The sequence below is a fragment of the Triturus cristatus genome, chromosome 7, assembly GCF_964204655.1.
Source record: "Triturus cristatus chromosome 7, aTriCri1.1, whole genome shotgun sequence".
Taxonomy (NCBI): domain Eukaryota; kingdom Metazoa; phylum Chordata; class Amphibia; order Caudata; family Salamandridae; genus Triturus; species Triturus cristatus.
In genome coordinates this window covers 813,362,468-813,377,443 of record NC_140590.1, presented here as the reverse complement: position 1 = coordinate 813,377,443, position 14,976 = coordinate 813,362,468, and the positions used below count along the sequence as shown (strand labels likewise).

The 14,976-nt window shown below is 44.1% G+C and overlaps 1 protein-coding gene across 2 annotated transcripts in view; it reads right to left on the bottom strand.

Annotated features, from left to right (window-relative positions):
• Positions 1-2,817: 2,817 nt before the first annotated feature.
• The window catches only part of ANXA6 (annexin A6), a 163,969-nt gene continuing 151,810 nt past the window's right edge, over positions 2,818-14,976 (bottom strand). Inside the window, exons 21-26 of one of the 2 annotated variants that reach the window (XM_085617683.1) lie at positions 12,841-12,858; positions 12,416-12,512; positions 10,699-10,794; positions 8,623-8,681; positions 3,862-3,984; positions 2,818-3,194 (exon numbers count right to left, since the gene is read on the bottom strand). In XM_085617683.1, the coding sequence (XP_085473809.1) occupies positions 3,135-3,194; positions 3,862-3,984; positions 8,623-8,681; positions 10,699-10,794; positions 12,416-12,512; positions 12,841-12,858 (453 nt within the window). In that variant the 3' untranslated portion in view covers positions 2,818-3,134. The remainder of the gene's footprint in view (positions 3,195-3,861; positions 3,985-8,622; positions 8,682-10,698; positions 10,795-12,415; positions 12,513-12,840; positions 12,859-14,976) is intronic. The other variant, XM_085617684.1, reaches the window with a different exon arrangement.

The following is a 14,976-nucleotide window of genomic DNA, read 5'->3' as shown; positions in this document are numbered from 1 at the left end:
TGGAGTGGATTGCATGGTTAAGGAGAAAGTAAGAAGTTGTCATGCGTGCCTAATCACAGGAGGAGATGACCCAGTCCCCCAGTGATCACAGAACCACCTAGTACTAAGCCATGGGCTACAATAAGTATGGACTTTGGGAGCTTCCCGGATGGGAGATCCACGATATGCATGATGGACAGCTATTCCAAATTCCCGGTGCTCGAGGTGGTGTGGTCCACGGCGTTTGAAACCATCAAACCCTTAATGGAAAAGACATTTGCTCAACTAGGCACACCAAAAGAAATACGTACTGATAATGGACCACTCTTTCAGGGCCAGGAGTTCAGAGAGTATCTCGAGCAATATAACATCCACCATTGAAATGTAACTCCACAATAGCCTCAAGCCAACGGTGAAGTAGAGAGGTTTATGAGGACGATCAACAAGGCGCTAAGAATTGGAGTGGATCAGCGGGAAGACCTGGAAGGGTGTCTGTATCATTTTCTGAGGGCTTATCGACAAACGTCACATAGCACAGCAGGATGCTCACCCACCGAACTCATAATGAAAAGAGCAGTAAGAAACATTGTGCCGGTGAGTGAACACTGGACGCCGGGAATAATGGACAGCAAGGTGGCACACTTCAAAAGAAAAAACAACAATGAACAGGCCAGCAAAAGAAGAAGAGCAAAGCAGGTAGAATGCTGCCAAGGAGACAAAGTGGTTGTAAAGGATAGACATCCAGGATGGAAATTTAGAACGCCGTTCGAAAAAGAACCACAGGAAGTAGTCAATGTGCAAGGAACATTGGTAACGGCGAAGAGATGGGAAAGGAGAATAGCAAGAAACGTATCCTGGTTCAAGAAGCTAGTATTTCACACACAAGTGGACAACGAGGAGGGGGAGCATAGTAACTCCCAGAGCAACATAAATGAAACAGCAGAGAATAAAACAACAGAGACAGACGAGCAAACAGAAGAGGGAGAAAGAGAAGGTGACCAAGAAAGACAGAGAGTGGAGACTCCAAGGAGGTCAGAAATTAGACTACCGGAACGAGGACATTATGTGTTAATAAACAGAAGAAGAGTTTGAACATTCAGAGATATTCTGATATCACTGTTTATTATGTTAATTTGTTTTATTATATTTTTTTTAGTTTATTGTTTGGACAAATGTTGGAGGGAAGGGATGTAGTGAGCCACCCGGCTCGACCCCAACAATGTATCGATTCCCCTTCCTGGGCCTGGTGCAGACCAGGGAGTATATAATAAAGGTGACGTCAGCGCTCGTGGCTGATGGCACGGACCTAGTAAAAGTGTGATTGTGTATTTGTTCTGTGCCCAAGGTAAAGGCCTGTGGCCTGAGTGCTGGTAGTGCCAGTGACCAAGGGGAGTGCCCCACTACACCAGGGACGTGTGATGCATACAGGTCCTGCAGGTGTGACGGCACCATTACTCACCAGTCAAGTGTCAGGACAGTGAGGGGTACTGCATGGGCACTGGCAGAGGATTGAAAAACAAGCATTTCAGATCTAGTTCCAGGACACCTCTATGGCATCCTTCAGACTCTGATAAACAAGGGCAAGATACAGAGGGGAAAGGAGGGCTACTGGTAAAAAAAAATGCAGAGTGTGGCAATCACAGATATTCATGCAGTGGATATTCAGGGGGCACTGGACGACACCTGTCGGGTAGACATTGACAGACATGTGGAGAGATCTGTTTCGACATAGAGGCCCTGACAGATGCCAAATTACAGAGGGGCATTCAATGGGCAGCGAGAGACAAGCTTAGGGTGGGTAGAGACAAACAAGCTGCAAAACACTGACAGGGTATGGATGGCATCGTCACAGGTGCCAGATTATTAAAAGAGAATTGGATGACCATTGTCAGGGTGGGCATTGGCAACGGTGGGGGCATTGGACTGGCATTGACATGTAAGTGGACGACTAGTGCTCCGATATCTCATGGGGGCCAGTACAAGTACTGCAGAGGGGAGGAGGGAAGGTGGCACTAGGTAGGGCATGACAAGCAGTGAAAGATTTCCCTGCAGGTCAAGGTCAGAAGCAGTGTTCCTCCTACAAACCAGACACCGGCTTCTCTGCTCTGTGCTTTGTGACCCCTTGACCCCCAGCACGAGTTGATTCTGGGGCTATAGGTGGCATTCCTGCTAGGTTGTCATGCTTCTTCAGCCAGCAGTGTGTGTCGAAAGAGGTGGGAGTGGGCCAGGGCAACTTATTGCAGGGCAGTGGCCTCTTATTACATCTATAATGCAATGTTGCACACAATTCTCCTTTTTGTTATCAGAGCAGCAATCTGTAGTGACTGTGATAAGAGGGCTTTCAAATGTGCAAAATCACCTGGAAACATCGCCCGTCAACCTTAGTAGTATGCAGCTCAAAGACCAATATAGACACTCACTAACACACCCACAAAACCACTCACACGCCCATGTCACTGACCATGCCATGAGTGATGTAATATGCGAGGTCATAAGCAGTGCATTGCAGGGGCACAAGTTATAGTTAGCTCAGGTAACTATAACTGCTGAATTTCAATGGGTTTGTATGAGTGAAATCTGAGTCTAACTATAACGGCCCTGTAGCCTTTGTTTTTTTAAGTGAATATTTGTGTGTGTGTGCATGTGTGTGTGTCTATTGTGTGTGTGGGAGAAGGAGAAGGACGTACTGCTGATGTCAGTTGTGTACCAGGTTTTGTATGAGCAGGAAGCTTATGCTGCAGTGTTTGGGTTTAATGCCTGGTCTATACATCAGCTCACATGAATCCCTTCTTTGCCGTATGGACTGCAGAACATGATCAATTTACAGACAAGAGGCTATTTCCAACAGAATAGTGAGACTTTAATTGGGTTCTTCAAAACATTATTTACAAAGGGTTTCCTCAACAGACTACATAGTGTGTTTAGATCAAACGTCCTAAACACTGGAACAGACTAACACAAACATTACAGCAGCTACAGGGCACAGCCACCCACCCCCATCACTCTCTCTTGCTTGGCTCTTTGGTTCTTCATACTTCTGAACAGTGTGCCTCCTTTCAAGTGGACCACGTGTCTTCTCCAAACAAATGTAAGCAACATGTAAACACTGGATCTGGATTTTGTAGTGGTGTGGCGGTCAAGCTGCTGACATTCACCTAGTCATCTCCACCACAGAGGGCCAGTAGTGCCTTGCGGTAATCTCCAGACGTCTCGCTCTGTGGAGGACAAATGGGAATGGGACAAAAAGAAAGATGGTTGTTTCAGTACATGCCGGCATTTCCTACATTCTGTGAGTCTGGAACTGAGCTAATCTTGGAAGGCTATGCTCTTATTTCTCTTGTCTGGCTTGGAAACAGTGGAGGTGTGATATAAATTGTCCTGCTTCAGTTGGACTTCAGCCTCCCAACTACACACACTTTCGATCCATTCTCTCAGTTTCTGTTTTATTTAGATTCAAGCACGGTGTCTGCTTAAACTGATAGATACATTTATAAAAGGGTAGCACAGGTTGCTGGCCAGTACTCCTTGGATCAAAAACTGTTGTTTCCAGTGAGCTGCTGGTCGTTGGGCACTACCAGTACTAAGGCAAAACAACAGAGCCCCCTAAGTGGGTTTTGAAGGAATAAGGAGGGTCCTCCTTAGCTATAAGGATTAAAAGCATATGTGGGTTACACGGAGGTTTTCCACAGTATCAGGAGCTGATGTGGCCATCAGGAGGTGTGCATCTTGCATTTTGATGTAGTCCCTCCCTTCCTTAAAGTCAGCATCTTCCCTCCTCATCCTTGCTCATCTCAGTTAGACTGTGTGTTTTCTTCCCATCCCTATCCCTTGAGGCCTTACTTCTATTTACTAACAAGTATTCCCACTAGTGCTCCAACTCACCTCAATGCAGTGATGGAGAGACTTCTCGTACGCCTCCTTGAACTCCTGCCTGATGTTTAGTAAGTCAGTTTCACTTCTGGAAATCAGGATCCGGGAGAGGGTCTTCTCATCTGTTCCTGTTCCCTGTCAAGGCATAGAAATTTCAGTAAATATGGAGTAGTCTTGCTAAGTCCAGCCATTGACATACTTCTCTATGTGTAAGACAGCCATTGGCCCTTTTGACCTCTCATTCATCATTGCCTTGTTGTCCATTTAGAGCATCATCTCTGAGACTCATCCATAGCTGTCCCTGACGGAAAAGTCCCTTCTTTTAAACAGTAAGAAATGTTTCTTGTATCATGCCACAGAAGAAAATATTAAGGTAAGGGGTCACTGTCCAATTGTCTCCTTGGGATCAAAAGGACAGCTGGAAAATGTGGCACCAGTTAACGGATTCTGGGGTAAATTCTAAGGCAGACATTTTGGGCAGAGGTTCTTGCAGAGGATGGGTGCAGCTATGGTCTTACTAAATACAAAAAATACACTTTTCTATCTAAATACATTAAACACTTGGTGTGGTGTTGTTTGCAAGGGAGGGGGGGGGGATGAGAACCACCCCAAATAGAAAGGGGTTGGCAGGAGGACCGCTGCCGGGGCAGAGTTGGGAAATAATTCTCTAATGTTTTGACCCAACCAAACAGGGCTGTGTCTGGGATCATATGGGAGGATTCCACTCTGAAGGGAAGTCGGGATGTCTTGAGCTGTTGACATGGCTGAAGGGTGTGTTTGTTTAACACATGGACATTCATTCACCAAAATGCTTGGCTAGCGGAAGTGACATCACAAACCGCTTCACCTCCAGTGACAGCACTAATGTGATCCCTTGCCTCACCCCTCACAGTTTAGCAGTCTCCTGTTATATATCCTGAGGTACAAAGGGTACCGTGGGCCATAATGCATATTCCTCCACCAGAACTTCGTCCTGTAATGATCGCACTATTATCAGGAAGTTTATAAACCTGTAATTCACCATATTATTTTGTACCTAACAGACGGTCCTTCAAGTAACATATCTCGTTTGGCACCTAATTTCCCTCCTCTGGGCTATCTCAAAGGATCCACTGGTACAACAATAGGATAAGAAGACATATGTAACAGTTACATGCCCACTAAGACGCTTGAGACAGAGCATACAATATTAAAAAGATGAAACCAGCATTTTCAATGCATTAGGTCTTGCATTTACGAGATTGTGAGCTACTGGCATTCATGCAAGTGAAAGTGCGGCATGGGGACTTTGACAACCCCAAAAATATTTGTAATGCAATAGGTCTCACATTTGCGAAAGTTTAGGCTATTGGTATTACACTGTCCAAGCTGCTTGGAAAGAAGGAAAGCACCTTGTGCCTTCAATGGGGCAAAGCCCATTAAAGAAAACAGTGCTTACAGACGAAATAAAACATACCATGTAGCAACAGAAGTAAAAGTGCCACTCCTCATGGGAGGTTATAAATGAAGACAAGGCGGTACTAAGGAGGGATTAAAAAAGCAATTAAGGAATCAGAAGCCAGCATTTACAAAGGACAATGACACAACCAATGAAAAATATGGACGAAGAGTGGGTGCGGCTTCAACTCCATACTTGAATACAGCATGCCTCTCAGAGCAGCACATGTACTGCCCAGCCTCGACCTGAAGAGTGCTCTTGTCCTGCACAAAGCGTATTGAAAGCTAAATTTACTCCAAAAGTAATTGGCCCCCAATGTACTGAAATTAGATCCACCAAGCCAATCTATGTCACTGGCCATTTTAAAACAAGCATTTGCACAGCTCATAGGTCTGGCTTTAATATGCTAATGCACGTAAATACAGGCATTAACAAATGTTGCTCACATGCATTGTATGCATAAATGATTGTTTTTATGTTGAAGCCTGCCCTATTGGCTTTGTCAGTACGGGGGAAAGGTGTTAAAAAGGATTGTTTTCTTTATAAAATTCATATAGGAGATAAAGGACTGACTGTGACGAACACTGCGACTAATGAATGTCATTTGCAGGTGTAAAACATTACTCATGCAGTCCAATGAAAGCACTTCCTGGAAGGTGGAACAGAATAAAAGAATAAGGTGAGAGGGTAATACTCCCCTGGGTGGAATCAAAGCCCATCCTCTGTATATTTTAAAGAATTGGTAACAATATATCTAGCTGAAAGCTGCACTGTCTAGCCAGGCTTAAATAGACCAGCCAGAAATATATGTTAATGCAAGTCCATTCAAGGATGTCAATTGTGGGTCGCCAGGGGTCGCAACTGTGACCCCCAAGCAACCTGTTGCGACCCTAGCACTCTGCTTGTGATCCCTAGGTCTGTTTATCATGATAGGGGTTTGTTTACATTTGTCAGGACACATGTTAAAATTAAAATGATGCACTCTGATGGCGTCTTATCCTTCCAGGCTTAAAATAATTGAGGTGGCATTGTGATTGTGCAGAGGCGTGCACTAGAAGCAGCATGCACATGCAAGGTGGCACTGTATTTATAGAGAGATATTCAGTAGTAGTAGCATGCACATGTGCGCATGTGCATATATGGGCTTGGCTGGTTGGGGACCCATCAGCCGGTGGAGCAGTTCCAATTCAGTGTCCAATCACGACACTGACACCGCCCTGGGCCCTGTCTTGTCTTGCAGTGCAACTGCCATTAGCAGTGGGGCACCGAGGATGGAGGTGACGTAGCGTGCATCCCTGCCTGGTCCTGCAGTGTCTCTTCACCCAGCCCCGGTCTGCATCTCATGTCTAATATGCACACAACTAGGCCTTATTGCTGGGACAGTGGTTAGGCAGCAGTTGCTCAAAGCTTTGATAGCATTTACGTAAAACAACAGATGACATGTGCCGCCAGTATTTTAACATTAATATCTTTATTGTTATGATGGGGCAATTGCTAATCATTTATATGATTTACAGAATAGAATGCATAGTTGCCAGGTTTTCATGGAACGTATATGGCATTTCCATTCTTTTATTGTGCTTATGAGCCATATTTCTTTGCCTAATTTCTGTCAGTCAGAGTGGCATGATATAACTAGTGAATCAAGCAATAGTCAAATACCTAGTGGAATACATCTTCTCCTATTGTGCAGTGAGAAGCTCTGGTGAAATGTCCTCCAAGCAGCTGCCACAGCCCCCAAGTGCTGATGGAAGGTCACTAACCCATTTCCCTGAACTAACATGTTCGTATTAGAAGCAACTGAGACATCTTAACGAGCACTTCGATCCAACCGGATCCTGAGGCCATTTTTCTCAAGGAAAGGCTGCCCACATTTAATTACATTATTTTAAATACTTTTAGTGTGCAACATTTCAAAACAGGTGGTATATGTTTTGTAGGACTGATATATATGTTAAAAAGTCACCAGCAAGCTCGAGCTTCTCCAGGCACCAGACTTGCAAAACAATTTTTAAAAAAAATAATGTGACCTTATGTAATGTAACTAGGGCTCATGTAAACCTCTTCAATTCATTCGGGTTGAGTTTGCTGCATATAAAAGTACAAACAAAATATCCTGCTTTGTATTTTAACACACTCTCAAACCACTCTTTGTAGTGAGTAGCGCTTTTATGCTAGCCAACTATGGGTAAATAAAAAATACATGCAAACATAAACACTGCGAAGTAGATTATTGTTTACGGATGGGTGCTGCCTCCTCCCCTTAGTCAGCCTAGGCCACAAATGCACTTCTTCACCTGGAGGTTTATGACTGCACATTGCAAGGACAGAACTTTGATAGTATTCAACTTTTCATTTACAGATCAATATTCTCTGATGTGATTGTTCAATTAGAATAATTTTACACCAAGACTACAAGTCCCAGCATGCACTAATGTGATGGGAGACTGCCTTAAACAAGTCAATGACACCATAGGATTTTGAGATCACCAGCCAGAATGAGCATGCTCTGGGAAAGTAGAGAGGAAATGCCTGGCTATAGATTCCCCTCTGTACCGAAAAGCAGGGGCGGCTCCTCCACAATGGCGGAGGAGCGTCGCCCCACTGCTTTCTCGTAGTGCGAGAAGCCAAAACATAAAATGGTAAGAACTATTAGCTTTTAGCATTTTATGTTTGCTTTGTGGGCAGACGGGTGCGCGGGTCTGCTCTGCTCTCCAAGCAGGGCAGGGGAGGAGTAGTTTGCCCACTCCTGAGTGCACATAGACTGTTTGGTCTGCTCTCTCGGACCGCCCAAACCAGTGATGCACAGTTTGCCCTTCTCCATGCATTGCAGCCTGCATGGAGTACATGCCCACCCCTCTAGTCCCTGGCTGAGTGCCATGTCACGGCGCTCTAGTCCAATCACAACGCTGCATGCATCATTGTGATTGGCTTAGGGGAGGAAGCATGGCTGCCTTCTTGAGGCAGGAGAGCAGGAGCAGAGAAGACGCTGGACCCGGCGGAAAGGTAGGTTTAAAAAAAAATAAAAAATTTAATTATGACCCCCCCGCACTTCCCCACGTGACCTCTGCGCCCGCACCCCTACCAGCGAGCCATGCTGGCCGCTACTGCCGCAAAGAACAGTGTCATGAGAGTCCAAAGGTCACATGATGACACTTTCTATGTTGTCACCAGGTGAAAGGTGTTGTAATGTCACTTCCTGTTCCATCATTTGGCGTTAAAGGGCATGTGCTATCATTTCCGCTACCCCGGGCATTTTGGTGAATCAACGGCCATAAGTCCATTATGTAACCCCTAAAAGCATAAAAACCTTTCTTTGTGCTGTACTTCATTACCTTCATGGCCTTACGGAGCCTCTCAGCGAAGAACGCAGGCTTGTTCTGGACACTTTTGACTTGAGACAGAAAGAGACAGAAGATGTAGAGATTAGAAATTGTAAAGCTAAAAAAGACAGAATTTTTTGTATTATTCCACACAAAATGACTGGTTCGATATTCTCATTTTTAAGTGGACTGTAAATTAGAAGGAAACAAGTAGCAACGTGACTGCTAGACTTCCTACTGGGCATCTGAACACACTATATAATGTCTAGGTGATATCAAGTATCAATCAGTGATCTGAGGCCAAGCGGCCTTTTGGGAAACAAGGAGACTTCCCAACAACATGATGTCACTGAAAGAGGGGCATGGCTCAGAACAGAGCTGGTCACAAGCACAGTAAGGCCCATGCACTCTGGAAAAAGATTTGGACTAACACTGCTAGACCAGCCCTGGTACTGAACACCATCAACAGTCACACTTCAGAGATGCTAACACATGAAAACGCCTTAAAGAAATGTCCCAGCTCATGCGATGTGGAACCTAAGCGCAGAAAGCATGTGTCTTGTCATCAGCGGGTCGCTTGGGAGGATCGCAGTGTCACAATCAATGGCTGTGTCTCCAGTAATGACGGCGGCGACATCTAACCTTCATCCTGACTTTGTAGCACCACAATATTTACATTTGAGACTGTTGGAGTATCTCAAGCACAATCTAAACATTATTTTTTGTAATCCCAATTTGGCTGAATCGGACTGGTTCACTAAAAAGAAGGCAGAAATCTGCATCAGCACTTTTACAACTTCGCATGGGCAGAGATTTACAACTTTTTGGAATTCACAAAAGATTTACAGGTAATGCCCAGAAACCTGCTACAGTCTAAGGGGCAGATTTACAAGCAGCTTGCGCCACTTTTGCGCCACTTTTAACATGGGTAAAGTGACGAAAAAGTGGCGCAAGGGGCTTGTAAATATGCCCCTAAGTTTCCAGACTTACCTTTGGGAACCTTTTGTGAATTCCATTTTCTCGTGCACAAATAGACACACATATAGTTATTTTAATGAGAAGATTAAGTCATGCAAGTGGAAATGCGGGGGCAACTTATTTCTCTCCATGGGGAAATGTTTCTTTTTTCCCCATGAAGATATTTCTTCTCCTACCTCCATACCATTTTTGGACTTATCCTTTCCCCTTGTGACAATGGATGGGATATACTATTACCCATTGTCAGAGGACATATTCAACCTTTTGTAGAGTAGGCAGGGGTCAGAGACTAGGTTCTAATTACCCACAAATGTATAGGTTTATGGTTGTTCAGAAACTCTGAGGACATTTCAGCCTAGTAACATCCACTTCCTGCCTTCTTCCTACCGAATCTTATAGATCCACACACACACACAATCTAAAATCAATTTCTTAGTGCAAAAGCATAATTGGTGCATTAGAAAAGTGGTTTTGGCACCTGTTGCGCTGCAATATATCAGTGCCATTAAATAGTCTAACCATCTGGTGCCGTTGTGCCCAGTGTGCTTTTGTTGTTGCCTGGTGAAATGATGACCACCGGGAATAGATGACTGTGGAATAGGAAGGAAGCAGAGAAAGACCTCAGCCACTCACAGCCTGCAGCAATGGGCAGCTGAACCCTCTGATGTCGCCGTAAATGCCATAAGCTCCATGCATTGCACCCGCTGCTGGCGGGCCCAGCCTCAGTAGGTTCCATTAGCATCTGCTCATTCGGTCTTGCGCTCTCTCTCATGTGCTCCCATTTGCACCCTTCACCGTTTGCTGGTGACCCACACTCTAGCCCACTTTAATACCCTTAATGTGGTCAAACAACCTTTCCAAAGGGAAGACTATGTCTGAGAGACTACCTCTTCTGAAGCTTTCAGATAATTAACTGTTGTTTATAGTTCATCAGTCTTGGTGGGTTTAAGTTATTTGCTGAAATGCCTTTATTGTGTGAATGTTGCACTTTGCAAAGACCAATTAATATCACATGAATTATCAATCAAAGAGTGCAGACAAGAGTTTTGCACGATTCCAGGGTAATCAGGGTAATGCAGGATTATAGGGTAAAACATGCGGAAAGCTCACCAATGGCCACCAGCGCATCTTTAAAGTCTCCTTTCATCTCCTTCTTGATGGTGTGCTCCACGTCGTGGTTGGTCAGTTTAATGAATTCCTGGAAGACTAGACGAATGAGAAAAGAAGAGGAAAGCATCATCACAATGAGAGGTTCAGAATCTTCTCAGCCTTACAAAAGAAGGATCAACTGCAAAGAAAAAGAAGGGTAAGTCTTTCATTTCTGATCCTGAGAAGGACTGTCCAGAAGTACAAATACTACTTATCTTGGACTCAGTCTTCCAACTTCTGGAGTGTCTGCGATCCACCCAGATGTTATGAATGGAAGTTTGCAGTAGGCCAGGGTGAAACTTTAATTATGCCGCAGTAATCAGCGTGATTTTGGTAATTTTGCGTTACTCTTTTGTCTCATAATTACAGAAAATTATGCGATTATGCCCATTTGTGCTGTTATGTGTCATTTGGCACAGAAATCCTACAGCAGAGACACAGGAACAACAAACTTTGCGAATGTGAATGGCTGCTGGCTGTGGCTGTTCATGTTCTGTTGCATTTATTTTCTTAGTGCAAAAGGCATCCTTGGGGCCATTTTGGGCACAAGTGTGAATTTTGTGCTCAGGTAATAGCGCGAATGCTGGATTGTGATTCTCACATATTTCCCTGTGATAATGTATAATTCTGCTGTTATTTTGCCTTATTGTGCTACAGCAAATTAAGTGAGTTATACCCACTCCTAGTTTGCAGTCTTTTGGCTACAAACACATATTTCCCACTTTCAGATCCTGAAGGTCTCTGGTGTGGCAACTCATGGCTGCTTAAAGTTCAGTTGGAGTTTGAATTAGGCTACAAAGACCAAACAAACATGGCGAATACGGATCGCCTAGGAATATATTAAGTACATCCGATAACTTCAATGGGTGCAATGCAATCTCCTACATTTGAAGACAGATTTAATCAGTGGAAGACAAACTCAGTCAGCAGAAGACTCAGTCTCAAATCACAGAAAATTGAACCAACATTTATCCTCAGTCTTAATCATTGATGAGTCTAACAACTTATCAGAAACAGGGTTCCTAGGTTGGAGGGAGCTTCACCGTATGCACTTTTTTCAGACAGTTTCCAGGTTATTATAGAGCTAATTCTTTCACATGGGTAGATAACTGCCCTTAGTGTTACATTATGTCGAGAATGTGCTACACCAAAGCAACAGGAACCCATTGGCTGCCTCTGACCCAACAGTAGCCCTCACAGACCGATCATCGTGTGGAAGACACAGTCTTTACAAACTTTGAGGCTTCCTGACCTGAGGTACCATGGAAATAGGTCACCCAATATACCCTAAGGAGTCAACTAGAAAATAAAACACAAAACATTTATGGGATTTAGATGCGACCAATTATATTTGTAAACTGTTTTATGTACCATGTGATTAGCGAATGTCTATAAAGTGTTGCTCATAACAATAAAGGTCTAATGGAATATTCTGTATTATTATGAGATTTACCCTGGTATTTTAGTGACTTTGCAATTGTTTGTTCATTATCAATTTTATCTGATCCTAAGACCACTGGTTGTAGCAGACAATTAGAAGGTACAAGTGTGCACAATATGGTAACATATACCCTATAAGACATGCAATCTAATATCTCACAAAGGAAAATCTACTGAGCAGGGCATCTCCATCTGGCTCGAGCTAGACAAAGGACGCACCTTTGGTTTAAATGCTTACCTCTCCTGAGATGGGGGTAGCTCCGTGTGCAGAGAATGGACATAAACCGGGTTTCCATGGAACTGGAGTCGCTGTCTCCACCAGCATCTGAGATCTCCTGTCCTCACCAAAGGCAAGAAATTAAGGGATGGGGAAAGGTGATAATTGGGTAGGAAGGGAATGGTCAAGAGTGGTGGAAGGAAAGAAGGCCAGAAAAGAAAGGTGGGATCAAAAGTGGGACAGAAAGACAGAGAAAAAAAGAACATGATGGGATGGGTTGAGGATAAAGAGGGAGATACAAAGTGAGAAGAAAAAGAACAAAGAAAGAGAATGAAAGAATTAATGAAGAGGGGTCCAGGGATGCAAGAAAATACCAGGTTAATACTCACCACAGTAGACAACTATCTCAAAACCCATAGATGGAATAAGTAAATGCAGACACTCACCAGGACATCAGCAATGACCTGACAGCAGGTAGAGAGAAGGAGAGAGAGAGAGGGAGGAGCTCATGAATGAGAGAACCTCAATGGGAGAAATGTAATTTTTCAGAATACAGAGAGAGTGACGAAGGCCCTCGAGGAAGCACATGTGCAAGGGTGACTTATCCACACAAGCACAAACTCCACACAACCCCGGATTCATTGTATGACTATGCACCAAATCAAATTATGCAGGCAGTAAGGCAGGGTACTTGAGGGAGAAGAAAAAGAAGACAGTGAGAGAAAGAAGGCAGAGAGGGGCTACTTTGCATAACCATTACACCTAATTTGTGCAATTTTTTTTGGGCTGCCCTTGACAACATATGCATATTGTCATATTTGCTCCGTGCAAATGTTGTCTTTGCAATATTGCACTTCATTGGGCCAGTGATACCTCAGCCTGCCTAGGGTATTTAAGGCAGGGACGAAAATGGTGAACTGTAAGTAAGGCCAGAAAGCAATACCATAGGGTTGTTTATCTTTATCTCTCTTTTTCTCTCTCCTCTGCATCACCTGGTTTACATTTATTTCTCTTTTCTTTCCCTTGATTCCCTTTCCTCTGTTTCACTCGTTGTTACTCTCTCCTAGCTTTTGTCTCTCCCATCTTTTTCTTGTTCATTCTATCGCATATCAGGCCTTCGTCCCCATCTTTAGTGCCCTTCGTTCTTCTCGTAGTTGTGACCTCTCATTCTCTCTTTCACTCTGTCTCTAAATCGGTTTCTGCCTGGCCTTCTAGCTGAAGCTCACCATTCAGAAAATACTCTGCCTGAAGCAATACATTTACATGCAAAACATATTCATACTAAAATGAGCCTGAGTGGTATGTACCAACAACTTGTTTTCAATGCCTCCCATTCTCAGGGCAACAAACAGTTTCAGAGGAAATGCAATGTATTGCTTAGAGTTTATGACAACGTGGATGGTGTCTCTCAATTTTTAGTTCACTTCTCTGTTTTTCTTTCCAGCCCACTCCATTCCTTTCTCAAACTTTCTCCTTTAGCACAGAGTTGGTAATCAAGCTTTTGTTTTATTCCTGTCTCAGTTCATCCATTTCCCTTTGGGTCCAATAACTCAGCATATATATCCATTTTTGTCTCTATCACTCTCTCTACACTCTAGCTCCTGGTAGCACTGGAGTAGTATGCTGGAGAATAGTGAGAGTGCTCATCAGATGTGCTGACACATCTCTCTCACTTCCTTTCCCTTATCTGTCTGTTCTCCTCTTGGAACCATAAAGGAGAGCTCAGGAGCCTGCTGAGGTCTCCAACTAATGTTCCAAAACCTAGGAGGCCTGCTGAATGGCCTGATTCACAGAACTTTTTATTTGCACACATTGAAGCAGGATCAGCAGATATTTAAGGTCTCAAGAGAGCATTACAACTGAGAAAAATGGATTATGTGGCTAGATCTTTCAGTTGTAAGGAAAAGGTGAGTGAAAAAGCGATCAATGGGATGTTATGTTGATTTGTATAGTACACTGATCACCCGTGAGGGTATTCAGGCACTTGGGCAGGTGTGTAGGTGTTTGGTCGCCTTGGTATTTTATTGAAGAGCCAAGTCTTCAGCTTCTTGCGGACTCAAGAATTGAGGAGGCCCTGATGTGTTGAGAGAGGTTGTTTCATGTTTTGAGTACTGTGTAAGTCTGGGCGGTGAACTCCGCTCCACTTGCGGAGTTTGTAGAGTTTTCCTCACTACGTGTTATGTGGAGCTTGCGGAGTTCCGAAAAACTCTGCTCCGCATAGCGGACCGGAGTTTTTTTCCCATGCTTGCATTCGACAAGGTCAAGTTGGCGAGCAAGGAAAATCCAACTCCAGATGAGATTTGTCCTTGTTCGTAATCGTCAACATCATGTTGGCGGGCGCAAGCGTGGAAAATCAACCTCCCGGCGAGATTTCTCAAAGCGGGCGGTCAGATTTCTCATTGCGAGTGGTTGCGTATGCTCGCGACTGTGTTGAGAAACCGTCCGTTCGCGTTAAGAAAGCTGCCGCTCGAGTAAAAATCTACTCGAGCGGCTTCCACTGTGCATGGTGCCGTTTGCGATGATTGCACAGTACGGACAAGCACCTGGCACTGAAAATCACACTGAACGGCATTGATCTAACG